Source organism: Salvelinus alpinus, chromosome 23, assembly GCF_045679555.1.
Source record: "Salvelinus alpinus chromosome 23, SLU_Salpinus.1, whole genome shotgun sequence".
In the NCBI taxonomy this organism is placed as follows: domain Eukaryota; kingdom Metazoa; phylum Chordata; class Actinopteri; order Salmoniformes; family Salmonidae; genus Salvelinus; species Salvelinus alpinus.
The window spans coordinates 31,129,064-31,154,059 of NC_092108.1; the positions used below are offsets into that span (position 1 = coordinate 31,129,064).

General features: G+C 42.4%; 2 protein-coding genes across 5 annotated transcripts in view; one reads left to right on the forward strand and one right to left on the reverse strand.

Annotated features, from left to right (window-relative positions):
* The window catches only part of LOC139550794 (tenascin-N-like), a 29,965-nt gene extending 14,874 nt beyond the window's left edge, over window positions 1-15,091 (forward strand). For 2 of the 3 annotated variants that reach the window (XM_071361950.1, XM_071361949.1), the window contains 11 exons: window positions 345-434; window positions 4,955-5,218; window positions 6,793-7,056; window positions 7,762-8,025; window positions 11,382-11,512; window positions 11,970-12,108; window positions 12,423-12,574; window positions 12,731-12,827; window positions 12,974-13,138; window positions 13,320-13,483; window positions 14,032-15,091. In XM_071361950.1, the coding sequence (XP_071218051.1) occupies window positions 345-434; window positions 4,955-5,218; window positions 6,793-7,056; window positions 7,762-8,025; window positions 11,382-11,512; window positions 11,970-12,108; window positions 12,423-12,574; window positions 12,731-12,827; window positions 12,974-13,138; window positions 13,320-13,483; window positions 14,032-14,157 (1,856 nt within the window). In that variant the 3' untranslated portion in view covers window positions 14,158-15,091. The remainder of the gene's footprint in view (window positions 1-344; window positions 435-4,954; window positions 5,219-6,792; window positions 7,057-7,761; window positions 8,026-11,381; window positions 11,513-11,969; window positions 12,109-12,422; window positions 12,575-12,730; window positions 12,828-12,973; window positions 13,139-13,319; window positions 13,484-14,031) is intronic. The other variant, XM_071361951.1, reaches the window with a different exon arrangement.
* A 2,619-nt stretch (window positions 15,092-17,710) lies between these two features.
* Window positions 17,711-24,538, reverse strand: LOC139550796 (uncharacterized protein KIAA0040-like). 2 transcript variants are annotated; one of them, XM_071361953.1, is made up of 3 exons: window positions 24,218-24,538; window positions 23,884-23,916; window positions 17,711-21,653 (listed from the first exon to the last, which is right to left on the reverse strand). In XM_071361953.1, the coding sequence occupies exon 3, from the start codon at window positions 21,079-21,081 to the stop codon at window positions 20,761-20,763; it is 321 nt and encodes a 106-aa protein (XP_071218054.1). In that variant the 5' UTR covers window positions 21,082-21,653; window positions 23,884-23,916; window positions 24,218-24,538; the 3' UTR covers window positions 17,711-20,760. The 2 variants fall into 2 exon arrangements, with proteins under 2 accessions (XP_071218054.1, XP_071218053.1); XM_071361952.1 differs by lacking the exon at window positions 23,884-23,916.
* Between the last annotated feature and the right edge of the window lie 458 nt (window positions 24,539-24,996).

The following is a 24,996-nucleotide window of genomic DNA, read 5'->3' on the forward strand; positions in this document are numbered from 1 at the left end:
ATAGACGGACATGCAACGGCACGACAAAATGCTACTACAGGGAACAACACAGAGGAGCAGACATATATGCAGGGACAATCAACGAAGTGAGGGAGTCCAGGTGAGTGCAATGAGCGCAGCTGTGCGTAATGATGGTAACAGGTACGTATGATGACGGGTAGCCTGGCGCCCTTGAGCGCCAGGGAGGGAACACTCATAACCCTTTGAGCATTCACAAATCTATGTACCCGTAACGGCTAATCATTCAATAGTGTTCAAATGTATTGTGGTAGATTAAGAACCTTGAACTACTATGAGGTTTTGCAAACCTTTATGCTTACTTGCCCTGTGTGTGTGTTATACAGGACTGCAACCTGGCACTGAGTACCTCATCAGAGTGCAAGGCATCAAAGGGACCATCGAAGGGAAAGCCTCCTTCGCCACCGGGGTCACAGGTGACTGCTGCTGATACTAAACAAGGCTTTCTGGGTGTTTCAGGAAGTGAGGAGACACTATGTCTGCGTCCCAAATGGCCCCTATTCCCTAAATAGTGCACTACTTTTGACCAGTGGGCCCTGGTCAGAAGTAGTTCATTGGGAATAGGGTGCCACCTGGGACATGGATACTATATCCAACATCAGCGAGCGGTAACCACCCTCTGTGGCCCACTGGACCATAGTCCAACTCAAAACCACATGTGGGGGGGACGATCTCAATGGCCATTGAAAGGACTATAACCAAATCAAAATTATGTAGAAATTATAATAGACCTTCATTTATAGTCTCTATTCACTCTGTCCAGCTTGCTAACAGTCATCGTAATGGAAGCTAGACTGTCAGGGAGTATCGGAAATTCCAAAAGGACTATTTTTGCACATTTTGACAGCAAGGCAATATAATCCATTTTAAGTGCGGCCCCCTGGACCTCGTTGAAGACCGAATGTGGCCCGCGGAGAAAATGAGTTTGACACTTCTGCTCTAAACCATTCCCAACTCCACTGTGAGAACAGTGGAGTAAAATAGGCACAGAATGTGTTAGAGTGCATAGCTTGAAAAAGTACAGTACTGTACCCTGGTATTAGGAATCACTATAACAGCCAATGATAGTAGAATATGAATGTGGTCAGGAAGACTAATAATTATGGGTAGTGATTATGGGTCATAAATCACAGTTGAATAATCTGGACAGGTTCTAATGATCGTGGTAAGAGTGTCTGGACCAGAGAAATAGAACACACCGTGTAACCACTCGAGATCCTCAATAATGATCCGAGCCCTAAGCCCAGTGTAGTCCATGATTTACATAAGCCACCCGGTCCTTTAAAAATACGAACATGGGAATCACTTATTTGGATCTCACAAGCATTCTCTTGAGTATTTTGCATGAGGATGAATTCATAAAGGATGTTAACTTCTACAGCTGGTCCTGCCAACCTGATACCTGCCTCTTATTTGACCGACTGACATGACTGTCTACAATTTGCGGCTTGGCCTGCTCCTTTTGTTGGGTGTCTATTTCAGGAGATGTATTACAGTAGTTCAAAAGCAGAGCTGTCCCTGTCTCATTACGGTGATGGGGCTTTTCTTTTCTCAACCCTCAGGTGACATTTAATGGGTTTCATTTGGGAGTTAACCATTGTAGCGTTTCCCGTTTGATGGTTGTCAGGTGTCTTTCCATTACCTCACACATCCTTCTTCACAGAGCTAATCTTCACACAAGACAAGGTGGCCTGTCTCAACTTCCACCACGGAAACCTTCACTTGAGGAGTTGCACGAAAGGCTTATAGTGATTTTGGAAGTTGGAACTCCAGAGTTCCCTCAGATAGGCATAGAATTGGTTCAAGATGAGTGTGTGGGCCGGGAGCTTTTAAACCCTATTATTGCTACTGCCCAGTTTGTTCTCCTCAGAGCGATATAGTCACACACGCGAAAGAAAAATAGGAAAATACGAACATAATAGCAATCACATAGAGGCAGTTTATTGTGACTGTCTGTGAGTATATGAGCCTCCTACTAACCGTACAGAGTATGAAACTGTATCCTGTGGGGCCGCCCCTGACAGCTCACATTATGTAAGCCTCAATTAGAGGAGCTTTGTTCCTTCCTCTCAGCAAGTTATACATTACAGAACATTTTCTCACAAGTGGCCGGTCCACTTACAACAAGAGGGGGAAATGGCTTTTCAATTCCTCTCTCTTTCAGGAAAGATCTGCTATTTATTTACTGTGAAAATCAGCTAGAGTGCATTGTCTTCTTTTATTGAATGGCATGATAGTATTATGTGAAACAAATGTCTCTCTTCTCCAATCATAAATTCTTATTTCATAGACAATGAAACGGTGGACTACGATGCTAGACCTTGTAACGTGTGCACAGTTCCTGCATCAGTGTTGTTGCCAGGGCTCAGTAAGGAGAGATACATTGTAGCAACCTGAAAGCATTCGGGACAAGCCAAAATCAACAGAATTGCTACCTGTCACAGTAACCTGCCAGAGGATTGTAAGGCTCATAAACACAACATAGTAGTCTGCTGGTGCTACCGAATCAGATTCAATAAAGTTTACACAGGAGCGGCCATATAACTAGAAGCAGATGCATGGCTAGGTGAAAGCCAGGGAAAGTGTTTAGTCTTCATTATGGTCCCTGGATTCTAAGGCCATGTGGAGCTGTGGCAGCTGGGCTGCAGTCAGTATGTGGGCGGAGGAGGACTCTGGCATCCTTCAGAGTTAGTCTGAGGCACAGAAGTTACTAATCTCTCCTGCCACCTAATTGCAGCGTGGATGGACTCACGTACAGACTGACACACACTGGACGAAGTGCACCCTTCTGGTTCCTCGAGCACTCGACTTTCTGCTGTCATTGTCCGTTTAAATAAGGGTAGCGTGTAAATGGGAACAAACAAACTGGAGGCCTACTGATGGATAAGCTGTTTTCCACATGGTAAACCACAACCGGTGTTTTGTAGTCTCCCCACTCAGCTACCGTGGCAGCAGAACCTTGAGCTATCCCAAGCCGTCATACACCACGACATGGCCTCGCCAAACGTGGCCTCTTCCCACGGAAACATAACACCTACCAACGCGCTGATCTGTTTAAACATGAGCAACCAAACATTGGGAAGGATCAGAAAGCTGTGGCACGTGTGGCTGTCTGCATTTCTAACTCCTACACGGTACATAGGGCTTTCTCCGAGGCTACTGATACTATGTGTAACTTATTTGCATTTTCTTGCGACTAACCTCTGTAAGCTTGTCAAGCAATGTACCCACATACAGTGGCAAAAAGACAGCAGCTCAACCTTATACGTGCCTCCAGATGCCGGCACTCTCTCTTTGGACGCATCATTAATCCGTTTTCATGATGCGGATAGCGTGGTGACATAGAGCTGACCTTGGAGGAGTCGCAGAGGAATAGCCAAAATGATGATTGCTTTTACATGTCTTCTCACTTCCTCTCTCTGTCTGGCTGCTGATGCCACTGATGCTTGCCTTCCCTGACTTTAGCGACCCCCGTAGAGCTGCAAGCCCCATTCCCCTCACTCACCCTGCTCTGCTGGGTGCTCCGCTCTGGATCCTCCCTGTCAGTCCGCTCACATCCGCCATATATCTCCTCTGTCCTCTGATACCTTAAGCCCCTTGACTTCCTCGTCATAGAGAGAGCATGCCCTAGCAAACATTGGCCCCATCTGGGTATTTGGTTGGCAAGTTGGGCACAGGCTAGCCCACACCAAGCCCACACTAGCCCAACACAGGCTAGCCCACAGTAATCCCATATCAGCCCAACAGAGGCTATCCCAGCGTGGGCTAGCCCACACCAAGCCCACACCAGCTGACACAGGTTAGCCCACACCAAGCCCAACACAGTCTATCCCAAACCAATCTCAGCTAGAGGCGGGGGCTCATTCGAATATTTGGTTCCAGTTAAAGTGTTCTGTTGTGTAATGCCCACATTTTCTTGTGTACAGCCAATGATGAAGTCTCAAAAAATACTTAAATAACATACAGTATGAGTTAATAGTTTCTCTTGTAAAAATCTATGTATTAGAGATGGGCATTCCGAGTCTTTTCGGTGAGCTGGCTCATTCGGCTCCCAAAAGGCTCTTCGTTCATGATGCTTAAAAATCGACCTAAAACTATGAAAAAATTGCAAATCTCCAATGTAAAGTCCAAAAGGTAGGCTGCCTTTATGTCAGATCATGAAATGCAAGTTCAAAATAATTTTTTATTTGGCCAAATTATTAGATGGCTTGTAATTATTATTGTTAATATTTTTTTAATGCACTGAGAAAATGTGCATGGACCAGCATGACGTGCTGTTTATTGTTTCTGCAGTGAGGATTCACCTTTAGAGAATTATGTTGTAAATTAGCTGAAGGGAGGATGGCTCATAATAATGTCTGGAACAGAGCTAATGGAATGGCATAAAACACCTGGAAACCATGTGTTTGATGTATTTGATACCGTTCCATAGTTTCCGCTCCAGCCATTACCACGAGCCCGTCCTCCCCAATTAAGGTGCCACCAACCTCCTGTGGTAGTAGCAGTTTGCAAATCAGGGAGCCAAATGAAGACATGTGCTGGGAAAAGATTGTCTTATTTCAGGCAAAGTAAGGACTGCCTTCACCAGATATGAACTGCCCACACAAATGCCTTAGGCACCAATGTGGAGCTGATGAGCAAAGGCGCATTGGCCCAATGTTGGCAACCTATATATGGTCAATATTTTTGCTCGCATTGGGCCAACATTGTGCCAATGTAGACGTATGTGCTGGGTCTGCATTCCTTTTCCAGCTTGCTCCTAGGGCCTCTGTCTGCTCCTCACAGGAGTGAAGAGCCCAACAGAAAATTATTTGACCGACTTGGATAAAATGAATGCTTGAATGGTGTTTTATAAACCACCTACCTGAGTGTCCTAATAGAAAATAGTGATTCTTCACACAGTCTTCTCTGCCTACATCCTCATATATATCAACAGATCTTGACGGTCCTACTAACCTCTTGACCAAAGAAGTGACAGAGGATACCGCTACCGTGGAATGGCAGAAGGTACAAGCAGAGATCGACGGCTACATGATCAGCTACAGCTCTGCTGAGGGCTCCAGTGGGGAGATCCCTGTTGGGGCAGACAGCACCTCCTACAGGCTGACTGGGCTGAGGCCTGGAGTCCTCTACACAGTCTACATTTGGGCTGTCAAGGGCTCCCGGGTCAGCAGGAAGAGCTCCACAGAAGCTGAGACAGGTAAACTGTTAACCAAATGCCTGACTTGTTTTTGTTTCAGTTCTTGAAATAGTCTTAAGTAACGTCTGTCTTTATACTTTGATCCTGATGGCTTGTGGATGAATGGGAGAGAACTTCTCATCCTGTGCTTTATGTAGGTCCTTTGTGCAAGAGGATATTTTTTAATGTTGGGGTCTTGTGGATAGTTCTTAGGGCTGTATTTTCACTTTTAAAGGGATGCACTTTACAAAATGACAACATGGTACAAAAAAACCCCAGCCAGGCAGACTTTCACCCTCAGCACTTTTGTGAATATTTATCTTCTTTACATCTTTACCAAGAGGGAAACTCTTGCTCAGACCTGTGCTGGGCAAGCTATTTAAAGTAATTAGGTAGACACTTCTTTTGAAATGAGTTTATCATAGCCTATAGCTGTGGAGCATGTTTGTGGAAATGTTTTAGAGACATTTAAGGAGAGCTTAAGGGAGCTAGAAATTGTTCCTTCCTCATTTAATTCTGCTCATTTGAAAGAAACACCAAACATATGCTTCTCTTGTGTGTCAATGTGAAGGGATAAAAGGAGGAAGCAGTAACGGCTTGGTGGGGCTATTTCAATAACCCCTCGGTTCACTTAACTATTTGTTTAACTTTCACTTACTGGCAGTCCAGTCAGCAAAATACTATAAAATATTTGAGATCAACTGTATACATGAGTAGGAGAGAGAGAGAGAGAGAGAGAGAATTTTAACTGCTGTTTATGGCATTAAAACAGAAGGCTCAAGTACTATACCAGCTGACGCCCACCGTCAGGAAATACAGGCTATAGATAAGCACTGTGTAGGAAATCTCCTCTTGGCTCTCATAGTGCAGAAATATCACACCCAGCGGTACTATAGTTTCCGTATCAGTGTATACATTTCCTCCCACACAATCCCATTGATACCAAATGTAAACAATATGCTACATTAGGTTGTAGGTGAGGTTTGGTCGTCTGGCCTTCAGAGACTGTTGGTGTGGGACATTGGAAGCCTATTGTAAGCCTACAGCTGCATTGTCATGGACGCCTGCTTCAGTGAGAAAATGAAACAGACATAGTACGCTAACCTGTCCCATAAGTCAAACAACGGGATTCCACATGTATACAAACATCCGAGAGGGGTGAAATTCAAGCAGGGCTCCCCATGTTTCCCATGTTTCGTCTGCTGACTGGATGGGGGTAGGTTGGGGAAGGCTTGGATTACTGGATCAGTAAACGTAAATGAACTGTGACACAGGACTAATGGAAGGTGGTACATAGAGCTTTCTGCTGTCAAACAAGAGTTAACAAGAGGTAACAAACAGGGTGGTGGTAGGTAGACCTTTAGCTTGGGTAGTCATTGAGGTTAAAGTGAACACTGATAATTAATTGAAAAATGCCTTGAAAAATGTATGTTTTAAAATACACTGTTAAAGATCTTCATGTGATAACATTGCACTAGTAGAATGACATAACATATGCTTTAACATAGTTCCTAACACATCTAGCTTTTAGTGCCTGCAACTTACATAGTATGTGCTGAAACTACTGAAATTAACTCACACTCATACCTCTCCAGAACTAGATTTTCCTACTAACCTGTTGACCAGAGAAGTGACAGAAGACACAGTGACAGTAACATGGGATAAAGTCCAGGCTGAAATCGACGGCTACATGATCAGCTACAGCTCTGCTGAGGGCTCCAGTGGGGAGATCCCTGTTGGGGCAGACAGCACCTCCTACAGGCTGACTGGGCTGAGGCCTGGAGTCCTCTACACAGTCTACATCTGGGCTGTCAAGGGCTCCCGGGTCAGCAGGAAGAGCTTCGTTGACGCTGAGACAGGTCACTAACTTGTCTCGTGATTCAAAGTGTTGAAAAACCCTGTAGATATGGATGTTACTTAGAATAGGAAGTGTTTGTGTTAGATAATTCATCTGGGACTATACAAAGTAGTGTTACCAGTAAAAGTGGCAAAGAGATAATCAATCAAACGTGTCTCACATGTCCTTAGTCATACCACAACTGACCATCACAGAAAATGATATATTCTAATAATATGTATACTCAAAAATACATTACACTTCAAAATTGATGTTTGTCTGATGTTTTTATACCTTAATGTCAAGATTAGTCCACTTTCTGCACACCATTGACTGTGTACATCCAGCTATATTCCTCAACCCCCTAAAAACATTGAAACAAATTAGCATTGCAATGCTTGAAATGATATAGTGATAATCTTTCCCAGGTCATTTAGAATTTTGCCATATAGCTGCAGCTACAAAACGGATGGCCTGTAACGTGAACTTATCTCAACAGAAGACCACTTTTGAGGCCTAAAAACATCCAACAAACATTGCTATTGGGTTGTAATTCCCCAAAAATTCAATATTAGTTTGTTAATTATTCTATGCAAAATACTTGTGCTACTTTTTAACAAATCTTGACTTGAAAATGATCTCGCTCTTGGGAAACACAACTTTTATTCTCCCAGATGATTTAAAAAGACTGTATATAGTAATAATCCATTTACTAATGGTTCTCCAGATCTGGATGCTCCTACTAACCTCTTTACCAGAGAAGTGACAGAGGACACAGCTGATGTGTCGTGGGACAGACCTTTAGCGGACATTGATGGCTACCTGATCAGCTACAGCTCTGCTGAGGGCTCCAGTGGGGAGATCCCTGTTGGGGCAGACAGCACCTCCTACAGGCTGACTGGGCTGAGGCCTGGAGTCCTCTACACAGTCTACATCTGGGCTGTCAAGGGCTCCCGGGTCAGCAGGAAGAGCTCCACACCAGCTGAGACAGGTTTTCTATCTGTATTTTCATGATAATCCCACGCATTCATTGTCCAATGAGGCAGATAGTCATTACTGAATAAGAGGTTATGGTGTTTTTTTTTCACCTTTATTTAACCAGGTAGGCTAGTTGAGAACAAGTTCTCATTTACAACTGCGACCTGGCCAAGAAAAAGCAAAGCAGTGTGACACATGTTGAAGAGTTGTATAAACAAACATACAGTCAGTAACACAATAGAAAAAGTCTATATACAGTGTATGCAAATTAGGTAAGATAAGGGCGGTAAGGCAATAAATAGGCCATAGTGGCAAAATAATAACAATTTAGCAATTAAACACTGGGGTGATAGATGTGCAGAAGATTAATGTGCAAGTAGAAAAAAATAACAGTATGGGGATGAGGTAGTCTGATGGGCTAATTACAGATGGGCTATGTACAGGTGCAGTGATCTGTGAGCTGCTCTGACAGCTGGTGCTTAAAGTTAGTGAGGGAGATATGAGTCTCCAGCTTCAGTGATTTTTGCAATTCGTTCCAGTCATTGGCAGCAGAGAACTGTAAGGAAAGGCGGCCAAAGGAGGAATTGGCTTTGGGGGTGACCAGTGAAATATACCTGCTGGAGTGCGTGCTACGGGTGGGTGCTGCTATGGTGACCAGTGAGCTGAGATAAGGCGGAGCTTTACCTAGCAAATACTTATAGATGACCTGGAGCCAGTGGGTTTGGCGATGAATGAAGCGAGGGCCAGCCAACGAGAGCATACAGGTCGCAGTGGTGGGTAGTATATGGGGTTTTGGTGACAAAACGAATTGGCCTGTGATAGACTGCATCACATTTGCTGAGTAGAGTGTTGGAGGCTATTTTGTAAATTACATCGCCGAAGTTAAGGATCGGAAGGATAGTCAGTTTTATGAGGGTATGTTTGGCAGCATGAGTGAAGGATGCTTTGGTGTGAAATAGGAAGCTGATTCTAGATTTAATTTTGGATTGGAGATGCTTAATGTGAGTCTGGAAGGAGAGTTTACAGTCTAGCCAGACACCTAGGTATTTGTAGTTGTCCACATATTCTAAGTCAGAACCGTCCAGAGCAGTGATGCTGGAAGTGCAGGCAGGTGCGGGCAGCGATCGGTTGAAGAGCATGCATTTAGTTTTACTTGCATTTAAGAGCAGTTGGAGGCCACGGATGGAGAGTTGTATGGCATTGAAACTTGTCTGGAGGTTAGTTAACACCGTGTCCAAAGAAGGGCCAGAAGTATACAGAATGGTGTCGTCTGCGTAGAGTTGGATTGGAGAATCATCAGCAGCAAGTGCGTCATCATTGATGTATACAGAGAAAAGAGTCGGCCCGAGAATTGAACCCTGTGGCACTCCCATAGAGACTGCCAGAGGTCCGGACAACAGGCCCTCTGATTTGACACAATGAACTCTGTCTGAGATGTAGTTGGTGAACCATGCAAGGTAGTAATTTGAGAAACCAAGGCTGTTGAGTCTGCCAATAAGAATGTGGTGATTGACAGAGTTGAAAGCCTTGGCCAGGTCGATGAATACAGTTGCACAGTATTGTCTCTTATCGATGGCGGTTATGATATCATTTAGGACCTTGAACGTGGCTGAGGTGCACCCATGACCAGCTCGGAAACCAGATTGCATAGCGGAGAAGGTACGGTGGGATTCGAAATGGTCAGTGATCTGCTTGTTAACTTGGCTTTCGAAGACCTTAGAAAGGCAGGGTAGATAGGGTCTAGTGTGTCTCCCCCTTTGAAGAGGGGGATATCCGCTGCAGCTTTCCAATCTTTGGGGATCTCCGACGATACGAAAGAGAGGTTGAACAGGCTAGTAATAGGGGTTGCAACAAGTTCGAGGGATAGTTTTAGAAAGAGAGGGTCCAGATTGTCTTGCCTGGCTGATTTGTAGGGGTCCAGATTTTGCAGCTCTTTCAGAACATCAGCTATCTGGATTTGGGTGAAGGAGAAATGGGGGAGGCTTGGGCGAGTTGCTGTAGGGGGTGCAGGGCTGTTGACCGAGGTAGGGGTAGCCAGGTGGAAAGCATGGCCAGCCGTAGAAAAATACTTATTGAAATTCTCAATTATCCTGGATTTATTGGTCGTGACAGTGTTTCCTAGCCTCAGTGCAGTGGGCAGCTGGGAGGAGGTGCTCTTCTTCTCCATGGACTTTACAGTGTCCCAGAACTTTTTGGAGTTTGTGCTACAGGATGCAAATTTCTGTTTGAAAAAGCTAGCCTTTGCTTTCCTAACTGCCTGTGTATATTCTTTCCCAACTTCCCTGAAAAGTTGCATATCGCGGGGGCTATTCGATGGTAAGGGCAGTCAGGTCTGGGGTGAACCAAGGGCTATATCTGTTCCTGGTTAAAAAAAATGATGTGGCATGCTTATTTAAGATGGTGAGGAAAACACTTTTAAAGAATAACCAGGCATCCTCTACTGACGGAATGAGGTCAATATCCTTCCAGGATACCGGGGCCAGGTCGATTAGAAAGGCCTGCTTGCTGAAGTGTTTTAGGGAGCATTTGACAGTGATGAGGGTGGTCGTTTGACCGCAGACCCATTACGGACGCAGCCAATGAGGCAGTGATCGCTGAGATCCTGGTTGAAGACAGCAGAGGTGTATTTGGAGGGCAGGTTGGTTAGGATTATATCTATGAGGGTGCCAGTGTTTACAGATTTGGGGTTGTACCTGGTAGGTTCATTGATCATTTGTATGAGATTGAGGGCATCAAGCCGGGGTGTAGGATGGCCGGGGTGTTAAGCAGCACAAGCTCTGAAGATAGATGGGGGGCAATCAGTTCACATATGGTGTCCAGGGCACAGCTGGGGGCAGAAGGTGGTCTATAGCAAGCAGCAACGGTGAGAGACTTGTTTCTGGAAAGGTGGATTTTTAAAAGTAGAAGCTCAAATTGTTTGGGCACAGACCTGGATAGTAAGACAGAACTCTGCAGGCTATCTCTGCAGTAGATTGCAACTCCGCCCCCTTTGGCAGTTCTATCTTGTCGGGAAATGTTATAGTTAGGGATGGAAATTTCAGGGTTTTTGTTGGCCTTCCTAAGCCAGGATTCAGACATGGCTAGGACATCCGGGTGTGGAGGCATAATCATCTTTGAGGAGCTGTCAGGTTCCTTCGCTCTTAGTGGAATTCTGGTCAACCCAAACTAACAGTTCAAGGATCTGCTCAATATGAGATACAAACAGTGACATTTATTGGAGAATAGAGATGGAGGAATGTCAGGCATGATAAATAGTACTTCATCAGCTGTCATATTCTTATTCAGCCATCCAATTACTGCGTCTGGACATTTTCATTCATGCATTCTATTTGACTAAATGGCTTCTGTTTTGGGATCTTCTCTCCATAGAAATTGACGCACCAAAAAAACTGAAAGCATCAGATGTTAAACTGAATGTAGCTACCCTGACCTGGACTGCTCCCTTAGCCAGAATTGATGGCTACATCCTCACATTGAGAGCTGAGGATGGCAGTTTGAAGGTACTAATTCTCAGTAACACACGCTCTAGTTGTGGGCATGGAAATATGCAATGGTATGATATATGTATGCAGCTATAGAAACCTATTATATTAGCCAGTTGTGTTTTTTCCGTAGCTTTCGGTATTTGAGATCACAATTTCATTTCATCCTATATGAAAGGGAAAGGAAAGGGAAAGGGGGATACCTAATCAGTTGTACAACTGAATGCCTTCAACTGAAATGTGTCTTCCGCATTTAACCCAACCCCTCTGAATCAGAGAGGTGCGGGAAGCTGCCTTAATCGACAAAGTTACTGTTGGTGTGCATCGTGTACAAAATACAAGTATTCTCAGTGTTATACCCCTGACCTCTAGTGGCGAAACGTTTGTAAAAACCAACGTCAGTGGTCTTTAGTTCTGTGTCAGTGACTCTTCCTTGTCTCAGTGAATTATTGTAATTCCACTGTGTTCTGAATAGGCTGTGGAGAAGAATCTGAGGGCAGGAGAGAGCAGCTTTGCCATGTCGGGCCTGGAGAAAGGAAAGAACTACATTGTTACCCTCCTTGCTTACAGAGGACCAAAGAGGAGCAGAGTGATAGAGATCACATTCAAAACAGGTACACTGTGCCCTCTATGAACATCATCCACACACCAGACTAGTCTGACTCAGTTTGGTGAGACGTTAGCATTTCACTACACTCTTGTGCTATAATTTCAATTTGATTAGTAATGTTTCATTTCTTTCTCATCTTACAATTAATTGGTCACTTGTGAAATATTTAGTGAAATATAACTGAAAGCCAACTTTCAGGTCAATTAGCTTGCTGCTATATCAGAGTAATTACTTGACACATCGTTACATATTTTTTTCCCCCCTGAACCCCATAATGGTTATAGTTTACTGGAATCAGTGTACTTGTATCCTTCACAGTGGGTGTGTTGTACCCATTCCCCATGGACTGTACTCAGATTAAGAAGAATGGTAACATGGCAAGTGGAATCTACACCGTTTACGTCAACAGTGAACGTACCAAGCCCATGGAGGTGTACTGTGACATGGACACTGATGGCGGTGGATGGGTGGTACGCTCAAGCTAAAGTACATTATGATTGATGGTATTGATGACTGAAAGAAAAAACGGTCTGGATAGATGGACCATCGATTTAAGTTGTCAATCAAACTATCAATCAAATGTGTGTGTGAGCAGAGACTGAGATCTACAGTACATCACTCCCCAGGTGTTCCAGAGACGCAACAATGGACAGATGGACTTCATGAAGCGCTGGAGACAATACATGGCTGGTTTTGGGAACATGACTGATGAGTTCTGGCTCGGTTAGTACTGTATAGACATCCTTTTAATCTCGTGTATCTCAATAGGACTGTTATGTCCCTAGGAGTTCCTCTCATGGAATTGATATTGCCGATAATGATGATGTAAATGTATTAAGCCCTCAAAGTTCTCTTACTCTAACCCACAGGTCTGGACAATATCTATGAGCTGACCAATACTCCCACGCAGTACGAGCTGCGAGTGGACCTTGGTGTGGGTTCAGAGAAGGCCTATGCTGTCTATGACAACTTCAAGATAGCCCCGGCTAAGCAGAAGTTCAAGCTGACCATCGGTGAATACAGTGGAACAGCAGGTGGACCATCTCTTTGTATCTTTCTAACAATTTGTTGAGGAATACAAGCATAAATATTCCACACATTAAACAAACTCAGGGCTCCAACCCACACACATAACCAATTACCACACAGCTGTGACTGTAATGAATAGAATTTTCACAATGGATGCTGTGAATCTGGTATATGATTGTTTTCCAGGCGATGCCATGAACTACCATCAAGGTCGCCCCTTCTCCACGGTTGACAATGACAATGACATTGCTCTTGGTAACTGTGCCCTGACACATCGAGGTGCATGGTGGTACAAAAACTGTCACCTTGCCAACCTCAACGGCAAATTCGGAGACAACAGACACAGCATGGTAAGACGTGTGCAGTGTAGTTTTTGGGGGTGTAGTGCAAGATTGTACAAGCAGATGGCGCTGATAGCATAATACAGAATCCATGGTAGTTGCACGTGAGCGTCTGATAGGGGTTTTCTATTCTTAGTGTGAAATGGCTGTCCTAGATTTATCAGCTTCCATAAAGATACACTTTTCTCTAAACGCCTTATAAATAGCAGGTGTTTATAGCTAACTTTCATTCTCAGGGAGCCTAACAAGAACTGTTGTTGTGTCTGCATGAAGAACGTTGAGAGGAAATGGGAGGGAATTGTTTTGTCATATCAAGTTATACCATGCCTCTCTTAATGAGATGCATAAAACGTTTGTGTCAGTATTGATGAAGACATCACCGGCACAGATAGAACTTGATAGAAGTTTCATTCTGGATCATTCTATATTTGACCTTATTTTGATAGATATGAGACAGTATGAAATCCTCTTCAGTGTGAAGCAGTTACTAGTATCATGAAACATCTGGCTGACTGTGGCTAATGTGTTGTCCTGTCTCTCTTTCTAACCTCTACCAGGGTGTGAACTGGGAGCCATGGAAGGGTCACCTGATGTCTCTTGATTTCACTGAGATGAAGATTCGGCCTGTTGGCACTACCAGGAAGAGGAGGTCGCTTAGCAGCAGAACAGCTCCCAGAAAATAGTCCCTCTGATGAACTAAAGCAGTCAATGGGAACCTCATTACAAACCAGGCAAAGTAGCTAGAACCTCAAACCAGGAACATCAATCTATCTCAAGATTATTGTATAACTTACTTTATGTTAACATATCATATGGCTGCAGCCATAAACGTCTTTATTTTTAATAGGATATTTGTATTATATTGGTTTATTTCATATATATTATGAACAAGTGAACTGCAACTTTCACTGTATAGTATTATCACATGGGCAAAGTAAAAGGATTTCGTATCTTGGCTCTGTCCTAAAGCGGCATTCCCCGCAGACATAGATTCTTAGCAAATTACCTCTGTCCTATTGTACTGTATATGATTACATTTTATAGGCTGGCTCCATGGCATAAAACTGTCACTATATTCATAACACTGTCTGCTCCTATTATGCATAATCAGTTAGATTACCCAATGATACCATGTTTTTAGAATAGTTATACTGCTCTTGTTCACATTCATAACATAGCATAGACCCTGACCCTCTGCTCTAAGCTCTGGTCTCTGGCCTACCCAGCCTACAGAGTTAGCTACATATCACATTTCAGATGTTATGCATAAGAAATAGAATGTATGACATGCTCCTTTGTAAGATTGTATTTTCAAGTGTGTTTTGTAATTGTGTCGTTCCACGAAAAGAGTGCCTTTTGCGTCCCTTTGATATTTTAAGTAGAAATTAAAAGCCTGCTATATTAAATGAAGTGCCCTTTAATATAGACCACATGGAGAATTCAATCAATCGGATTTCTAAAATGAATATAGGCTTGCTAAAATGCCAAAATTCAGCATTTTGACATGTCTCTCCATCAACTCTGTATCACTTCTAGGAAGATTTTAACCCACTTAATCCCAAAATGTCTCCAAGAATGTCTCCAAGTTTCACCACTATGACAGTCATTTCTGAAGACTATTATGTATTTCATGTGATTAGTGATTCATTTACATCTGTCCCTCATTTTAAGGTCAACACTGTTATGTGAACTGAACTCCCATTTTAATATGGTGAAACTATTCCTTTTAAAATATTTTTGGCAAAAGAAACATTAAATATCTAATAGTCAAATCATAGAGTAAAAGCTTTTTTTGGCCATTTTCTGGGGTTTTGTGGTGTCAAGCATAACATGTCAACCTTTTTATCCATAGATTGACAGGCTATAAAGGCTACAAGTTCATTTTTTTGGTGAAGCTTGCATTCAATTGCCACTACCTGTTGCACACAACATACTTCCATTCCTCCTGTCACACAGGGATTTATGGCTGATTTCAGAAGAAATCGTCAGCCCTGTTATGGCCATCCCTGTTACTTTATTTCACACTTAATAGGCACTTACTATAGTCATTTGAGATGGGAAAACATGATTTTCATGAAGTTGAATAACGAAATGTTAAAGATAGGTGAAATCAAACTTTTTTCTTACAAGTTAATTTCTCAAAAGGCAGCGAATTGGTGGAATGACCCAGTTGTTGTATTATATTGAAGTCCTTTTTAGCACTAGCATCTATGCCTGCAGAGACAGAGAGTGCTATTTGAATGGGACATGACTTCACACAGTGCTTATCAAAAAGATGCAGTTGATGTTAATCAACAAATTCAATTCATACTTGAAGAGGAACGAAGTAGAACACGTTTGATTTTCACCATCTCTTTCCCAGAAACGAGATTTGCAGAAAAGGTTAGATATACCAGAAAAACAGAACAGATTTGCAGTTTCCTTTTGCTTTTTACCATTCATATCACTTTGTGACGTAACCTCACAGGTAACCTGATCTTGACAGGACATTTGAAAATGGTCCCTATTTATGTCCCTTTTGAGTTGAATGACTATGTTTTTCTCTTTGACAGACACAGTCTAGGATAACCTACACTTGAGTTGTGTATCATACCACAAGTTGAGGTTTCTCAACTTCCTCTGGTTTCTCAGCTGTCGTTTCAATTCACTGCTAAGGAATGATTTCACACATCGGACTGTGTGAATAACAATGCAAGAAAGATATTCACAAAGTTAAGCAAGAATGATAAAGAAGGATGAAGAGGATGGGGCCTACTGTGGAATATTCTAGCTGAGCTTTGAAATGTCTCACAGGAGCCAATTGATGCAATAGCTATTTTGAACCACATTGATTGCAAATTACTGTAAAGAAGATTGGTTCCTATAACAGCACTCCGGGGTAAATGAGCTCTTAAAGAGATTCTCTGATACTTTTTAGCCACTAGTCTGAAAGTAGCACTCACGAGCCAAAAGTAGTTCCCGACATATGTGCAGATATGTGCACCACATCATTGCTCTCTCTCTCTCTCTGCTGTGTCCACTGAGCTGTTGGGCCCATACTGCAACCTCATTAGATAATGAAGGGCAGGCCTCTTTCTAGAAATACGCAAATGCGAGGGGCTGAAACTCATTGGCTAGAACTCTAATTGCTATGGGGCTGCCAACGTGGGGGGAAATATAGGGGGAATGGTGTGGCACAGGTTCAAGAAAACAGTGGCTTTGAAACTAGGAATTGTGAATAATTGAGGTAAGACAGTATTCTGCTCTTAGATTATACATGTATGAACTACACATTGACACATCTAGCCCAAAGTGGGAGGTTTAAAAAATACTTTCTTAGTCGGCAAAGTAGCGTAGCATGTCTTTAATGCTGAGATGAATGTAATAGGGATGGAAAGGGAAGGAAATGCTTCACACACAATTCTTCACACATTTTTATCCAGTTAGACACATCTCCCGTAGAAAAAATAAGTAAAACAGTTTTACCCTGAGAATGACTCCTTTATGTGCTTATTCCTGCTTCAAAGGTTACTTCAACTGTCAATTAACATATATGCTTATTTTGTCATCCCTACACTTTTGAGTATACATGCAGCAGTGTTTTGAGTCTGTGGCTATTTACCTCACTCACAGAGAACAAGTTCAACATGAGCTCAAGTTTGGAGCTCAGATTCCAAAGTTGCATCTAACAAACAGGCTTTCATACAACAGAGTACCTACCCATGAGCATAGGCTGAATCACCATTGAAGTGTGTGTGTAGCTATGGGTAGGGTTGATGTCATTTTTCCATGAGTGGTAGTGTAGTATTCAAACAAGACCTGTTTGTTTAGAAATGGAGTACTGCTGGGGTTGGTGGGTTGTGTCATGGCAGACAAGCTGCCATCAGCCCACATAGACTTTCCACTGCATGTCTGTGCTCTGCCTCTGAATGTCTGGGCCTGTCAGAGTTGTAGGACTCAGCTATACGGCATGTCTGACAGAGAGTAGGAAACCCCCAAATCATTATCTCGACACATAGAATTAGCTAGTCACTGCTCCAGAACCAGACTATCACTACATATCAGTTTGAAATAACAACAAACATCCAGAGTGTGTGGATGCTAATGCTTTATGTTGGTTACCAAATATCAGATTAAATTATGATACATTTGCCCAAGTTCTCTAGGGATGAAGTCAATTTATGCAACAAACAAGATAACAGAAATCTTCTAAACACATGTATTGTGAACCACACGTGAACCAACCAACAAAGAATCAACAAAGCTACAAAAATACTTTATTTTGTTCCTCTTTTCTCCAGCTGTTTTGAAAAATCAAATGACAGGATACATGATTCATGCAGTCGCCAGTGTGGCCTGAGCTCATAACTTGAAAATGTATCACCTCAGCGATTTCTTGTGTGATAACAAACAGACAGAATATATAGGTAACTGACAAAATAAAGGAAACACTTGAGTAAGGCCTAGATTCAATCAGATCAAGCATTAACTGGCGATAGCCGCCACCCTCATAACTGATGTTCTGGCAGTGTCGAAGGTGTAACTGCGTTGGAGCTGTCAAATTGGAGAGCAGCTGCTCTTGATCATTGTAACCCATCACCCTTGCATTAAAAGTTCAAACCGAGGGTGTAGGCTATACAGAAATAATGATGTTCAAATCAAAAATCCTTCAAATAATGAGGATTTCTATCAGCCTAATTGAGGTGTAGATTACATCTCACATTCCAGTGCTCAAACTTGTAAACAAGGCTGCATGAGATTGATCTTAATGCGAATTCATGCAGTCAATGGCAATGTCCCCTTTAGGTAGGCTATAATGCCAGGAGCCGCTTGTGGATTTGACACCTGTAACACAGTTCCACTTCTGACACGTCAAAACAACCGCTATCTGGATGTCGGCTAAAGCGGATCTGATTGAATAAAGCCCTACATGAGTGATACCAATTATATTGAAAGCAAGTACTTTTACGCAGGTGTGGTTCCTGAGTTAATTAAGCAGTTAACATCCCATCATGCTTAGGGTCATATGTAAAATGCCCAGTTTCCCATTGTTTTGGCATGACTAGAAGAAGAGTTTTCCACCACCATGAACAAAACACCAAATTATGGAATTTATTGTGGGAAAACGGTGTTGTGTCCCTCCAATGGAGTTCCAGACTATAGAATCTATGCCACAGCGCCTTGAAACTGTTCTTGCTGCTTGTGGTGGCCCAACGCTCTATTTATGTTGGTGTTTCCTTAATTTTGGCAGTTACCTGTATGTTCTAATGCATAATTTGGCTCGATCAAAGTTTAGTGAATAACTAATACAGAAGCCTATTAGGCTCAAAATAAGGATCTTAAAACAGCGATAATAAAAAAATTACAAATGAAACTGATTTGTCACCGAATTTTTAAATCAATTATAAACTTCTATTTGCACACATATTTTTTTTATTTAACTAGGCAAGTCAGTTAAGAACAAATTCTTATTTACAATGACAGCCTAGGAACAGTGGGTTAACTGCCTTGTTCAGGGGTAGAACAACATATTTTTTACCTTGTCAGCTCAGGGAGTCGATATAGCAACCTTTTGGCTACTGGCCCAACGCTCTAACCACTAGGCTACCTGCCGCCCCAAAATGTGTGCATTTTGCACACAACGCCCCATATGCACACACCTTATGTTTTATCAACACAATGGTGTAGAAAATACTGAATGATGGTGTAGTACCTCAACTATGATATGCCAGTAAATATCACTACGTGTGAAATGATGGCTATTGGCACTGAGGGATAAAGATGTACGAAGGATCCACTTAGCACCCCAAAGTCTGAGAGCCTGGAGATAATAATAATAACACATAATGATTTTATGAACCAATAGGGACAGTGCAAGACAGTACACATGGCAATCTGAGCATAAGGTAGCGTAACACATGGAACTGTTGGGTAGAAACACTCATTCATCAACAATACTGAGCGTTTAGCATACTCTACGGGAATGTAAATGAAAGATCTCAGTGCTTCACTTCGTTCTTTTAAATCCAGCGATTGATAGTCAACTCATGAATGGAATTGAGATCTCCATTTAGTGGATATAGCAAATACAGCAAAAGATTTCAAAGTAGTTACATAAGTTCACATTGTTCACACTGTAAGTGCAATAACTGCAAGTGCTTTGAACTTGAAATGGTCTAACCTATAAAAAATATGATCTTTCTAACCGAATCACAATACTAGATTGCTGGCCTCCAGCATTGGAAATAGAAAGCAGTCCTCAACCTTCTGGTTGAGTGCACACTCTAACACAGGGGTATTCAACTCTTACCCTTTGAGGTCTGGAGCCTGCTGGTTTTCTGTTCTACCTGATAGGTAATTGCACACACCTGGTGTCTCAGGTCTAAATCAGTCTGTGATTAGAAGGAAACAATAAAAAAATGCGGTGGAACTAGCTTCAAGGTACAGTAACACGTACATGCATATGCACAGGCACACATATGTATGCACGCACGCACACACACAATCAATCACATATTATTGGTTATTTTAGTCTCTTTCAAGAGTTTCTATGTAGCATATTGAACACCAGTGCCGGCTCCAGGCATAAACGACATGTGTTCACTTAGGACCCCAGGCTGCTAGGGGGCCCCCGCCAAAAAAAACTAAACTCCACTTACTGTTGAGAGTTAGAATAGTAGAATATACAAGGGGAAAGTTCGAAATTTGGTTGTGCATCAGCAATCTTTCTCTTGTGATGTCAGTCACAGACAATCACTCAATTAGACATGTCAGCTAACAATGTTAAGATTGTTAAGTTAGTCTACCCAGCTATCTAAACCTGTAGTAACATTGGCCGAATACCGACCTGGCACGCAGTTCTCGTGCCTAGGGGCCCTGACCTCCATGGGGCCCTCATTGATTTTGTTAGTCACTGTCACTCAGATATCATTAAATCATGGCAAAATATGTAGAATTACAGGAAAGTTGCTTTCAAACGGTCAAAAAATGTATCTCTGCCCCATAGCAAAATGTGTAGAATGGCATGAAATTTGTTATAAAATTGCAAAAAGTTATTTCTGAGCCAAGGCAAAATGTGTAAAACTGCAAAAAGGTGATTTAAAACTGCAACATTTTCTGTACACCCCATGGCAAAATGTGTAGAATTGCAGGAAATTAACTTTAAAACTTAAAAACAAATATCGCTTAGGGCCTTTAAAAGGCTAAGGCTGGCCTTGCCCGGCATTATGTACCTGTACCTTGCAGTAAAAAAGAGCTGAATATAAATACAAAAGAATGAAACCTTATCTGAACATCAGTCACGACTACTACACCATCGTCAGGGCAACCCTGTCTGGTGTCATAGGTCCTGTTTTGACCGAGATCCAGAAGTCCTCATTTTTGGGACTCTTCTTCTTCTTTTTGTCTGATTTTGCTGTGTCTGATCTTGGGCTGTCTCCGCAGCAACCAGTGGAGTTGGCCCGGCGACAGCAGCAGCAGTGGCAGCACACCACCAGAGAAGTGAAGAGCACCACCATAGGCAGGGCTAGCAGCACCACCAGGCAGACTGTATTGTAGATCCCCTGGTCATGCTTGGTGGTGGCCACCTTCCACAAGTTACTGAAAAAATCCAAGATGTCTTCCTTCATGGTTCACTGACAGTGTCTTAGCAACTCCTTTTGAGTGTCATCTATTGAAGAAGCCAACCACAATAGCAAACAAGGATAGATGATTGAATTAGTCAGCCAAGGGTGTTGCTGTTACCAGGAAGGGGATTGTTTCTATGGTGATTTGACCCTGATCTAGTGCTTGTGAACTGATCTAGTGCTTGTGAACTTGATAGTGAAGATGTTGCTGATATAGTAGCACATGCCAAGGGAGGATAGCAAGAGACTGGAAAATTCATTGATGCAGGGAGAATCTCTTTATCCTCCCCTCCTTCCTTAAGTGCCTTGTCTGGAGGTTTAAAGACCAAAGCATTATTTATGATAGTTTGAAGACCAAAGATCAATTGTTTTATGAGAGATGGACGTTTTCCTTTGAAATCCTTCAGTTGCTGTAATGATTCCGATCTTTCCTTGCTGCGATGGGAAGGTCTATGGAGTCTGCCTCTCAGAGTAGTTTGTTTGTGTCCCTCTTTTGGGATTTGTGGATTCTACCTCAGGTCCTCTGAAGTCTCCTGTCTATTTTAATCCATTCTCCTCTGGCTCTGAGAGATTTTCTGCGGAGAGAAATAGAGAGAAGGTGAGCAGAATGAACTCCAGTCCCCCTGGTGCCTCTTCACTCTCCCCCCTCTTCCCTCTCCTGCTCAAGTATCTTATTCAGCTTTACTCTCATTAAAGTTGGAGGGGAAAGTCATGGCTCTGGCTGCCTGATTGCACCATAGAGGGAAATGCACTCGTTCTGGACTAATTTAAATGTACCGGCTAATGGAGCTCTGAGGGGATTGGCAATGATGGACAGAACCTAGCTTTGATGGTTTTGACTTTAACATTAACTGATTGTAGCATTCCACTGCACCTTGGATGAACGGTAACCTTTATGTCTAGCCAGGAGGTCAAATGGTAGCTGTCTCTAGTTTATAGGTTTACGTTGACTAGGATTATGGATATTAAAATGTTGGCCAGGTTTTTCCTCTGTCTTCTATTGCCTGCTCCACATTCTAAGCCAAATGTATCTGACTGCAACTGAACTGCAAATAGGCTGTGCATTATGTTTTTTGTCTCACAGCCCATATGTGAAATTGGTTTACCCATAGTCAGTTTCACTTCCATTCTGGCATCACTCAACAGGAAACAGTGTGCTGCTGCTATTTTGTAGCGTTGAAGTAAGAAGGCTGTACCTACTTGCAGTTTGTCAACATTAAGGTCCCATTTCCGCTAAACTAATTTGTTCACCAAATCCATTAAATGTAAGCCTATCCATTATTTATGTATGAAGGCCTTTGCATTTGGATTTGTGTTGAAGTTGAGCCTGATGTTGAGACATACAGCCCACTAAATGATCACACATAGAAAGACGTGATGACTGGAATAAATGAGTATCACTATGACTCATTAGCATTGCCTAGCAAGGTGTGAGAACGTTTTCCTCGCCAAAGTTCAAAATGGTCACAGGTCTTTTGTAGTGCACTCCACATGCACTTACAGAGGCTGTGAAGACCTTAGAGACTAGTTTTCAAACATATATTGACAATAAAAATAATTAATTCAAACTCAATGCTTTTAACGGGGAGAAAAGATATCAACGTCTTATTCTTTACCACAACATCCCCATTTCATCGAGCATGACATCATACTATCTACGTTGTAACCTGGCCAGGCTGTAAAATTCATGTAAAATAACAACAATGAAACATAATTACCTAACATTGTCTTGGCCTAGGATCAGCGGTAAACAGAAAGATACTTTCAGTGGCAACACAAAGCCAGGATGGGGCAGAAACTGTTATGACTGCATGCGTAAGCTACAGCTATTTAGGAAGCTTGAGACCCTGCTCTGCCCAACTTAAAAGCCTGAATGACAGAAGGCAATACAAGGCCACACATGAATGGCCCAGGGCAATCATTTGTTGCAAAACCCTTCTGACTCGTCAACACAAACTTGAAATGTGTGATTTGACATTTTTATCCTCTTATTAATGTGAGACAATCAACATTCTTTTGCAGGGACAGTCAATAGTTTAGAGACACAGAAAGTCATGCATAAGAGTGTATCCAATTCACATCTTTACTCAAAATCGCGGTGTCATGGTAAGAAACACAAGATGGAATATTTTTTATGGGAACAGTTGGGACTGTGACAAACACAGACACAGACACATGCATGCACACACGATAACATACGCACTATACATACACGTACACATGGATTTTGTGTTGTAGATATGTGGTACTAGAGTAGTGGCCTGAGGGCACACACTTATTGTGTTGTGAAATCTGTTGTGAATGTAATGTAATGTTTGTCAAATTGCATAACTGCCTTAATATTGCTGTAACCCAGGAAGAGTAGCTAGTGCCTAAGCAGCAGCTAATGGGGATCCATAATAAATACAACATACAAATGCAACCATTATCATATCGCCTCACAGTATAAGACAGGACATTGGCTTAATGCGTTACAGCTCATGCCGAAAGGTAACCCCAGAGTCAGTGCGAGTGAAATAGTGTAAGCGGTGGAGGAGGGAGAGAGCATGGCAAGATCTTATGGTGAACCTTAGGTTTGAACCATCACCAAAACCTTACAAGGCTCAACGCCCAAGACTGTATTTAAGATTAGGTTTACATTACTTGAAAGAGTCATGCTGTAGAATGGCACTGAGTAGTGACTGAACAGCGAAGTATCATCTGGTACATCACAGTACCCGTTGAACTGATCAAATCTAATCCAATTTTATTTGTCACATGCTTCGTAAACAACAGGCGTAGACTAACAGTGAAATGCTTACTTACGGGTCCTTCCCAACAATGCAGAGAAAAAGAAATCTATATAGAAAAGGAATAACATGTAATAATAAATACACAATGATTAACGATAACTTGGCTATATACATGAGGTACCAGTACTGAGTCAATGTGCAGGGGTATGAAGTAATTGAGGTAGATATGTACATAATATATGTATCTATGAATAAAGACCATGGAGGGGTGATGGAAGGGACTTTCCAAAACAACAGACTTCCAGTTCACACATAGTATTATAGGTATATTCATTGGCTCCTGAACCACAGGTACTCAACCAAATAAGATCAAGAGCTTTTAAGGTCTTTTGAAATGTAAACCTTACCGGCAAACACTTTAGAAGTCCAGGCCAGTAAAGCTCCTCTTCCTCCTTTCCTCTTCCTTGTATATCCTCTTCAATATCTGCTGCTGCTTTTTGTTGATATACTCTAAGCTCTCAACTTTGCCCCATACTTGGTCTGTATTGAAAGGCGCTCTTTCTGCCTCTCGCTCTCTTTCTCTCTGTCTCTCTCTCTCTTTCCCTCTCTCTCTTCCTCTCTCCCTGTGTGTGTCACTCTCTCAGGGCAGAGTCACTTCTCCCTGCCCTGCCCACCCTGTGTAAGAAAGGGCCCTGTGTCTGTGCTCACACTCCCTTGCCTGACGCGCTGCATTCTTGTGTTTACTTTATACACACAAGTTCCCAGTGATGTCAGAGAAAGAGAGAGAGAAACAGAGAGAGAGAGAAAGAGAAAGAGAAAAAGAGAGAGAGAGAGAGAGTCTCGCTGGTCATAATTCATTTGATTTGTCTGCAGTTTTTCAACAGTTTTTCAAAAGAGCTGCTGACTTCAGAGTGTTTTAACACTGTACCAGAACATAATTATGAAAGGCTGTCTAAAAATAACCAAAACACCTCACCCTTTTCAGCCCCACCTCACTGACTTAAATTGGAAAGAGGAAATGAAAGTGTGTGTGTGCATGTGTGTGTCCTGTATGCTCAGGGTGTGGACAGAGCAGGGAATCAGGTGAAGCAGAGAGATGCAAGGATGTGTGACTGTTCTGTAGAAAGTTGTGAGAGGTCATGTGACCCTGGTTTTGAGGAGAATTGACCTCATCCATTTCCTTTCG

Coding starts and splice junctions, on each gene's coding strand:
- LOC139550796 (XM_071361952.1), bottom strand. CDS start 21,081: ATGAAGGAAGACATCTTGGATTTTTTCAGTAACTTGTGGAAGGTGGCC.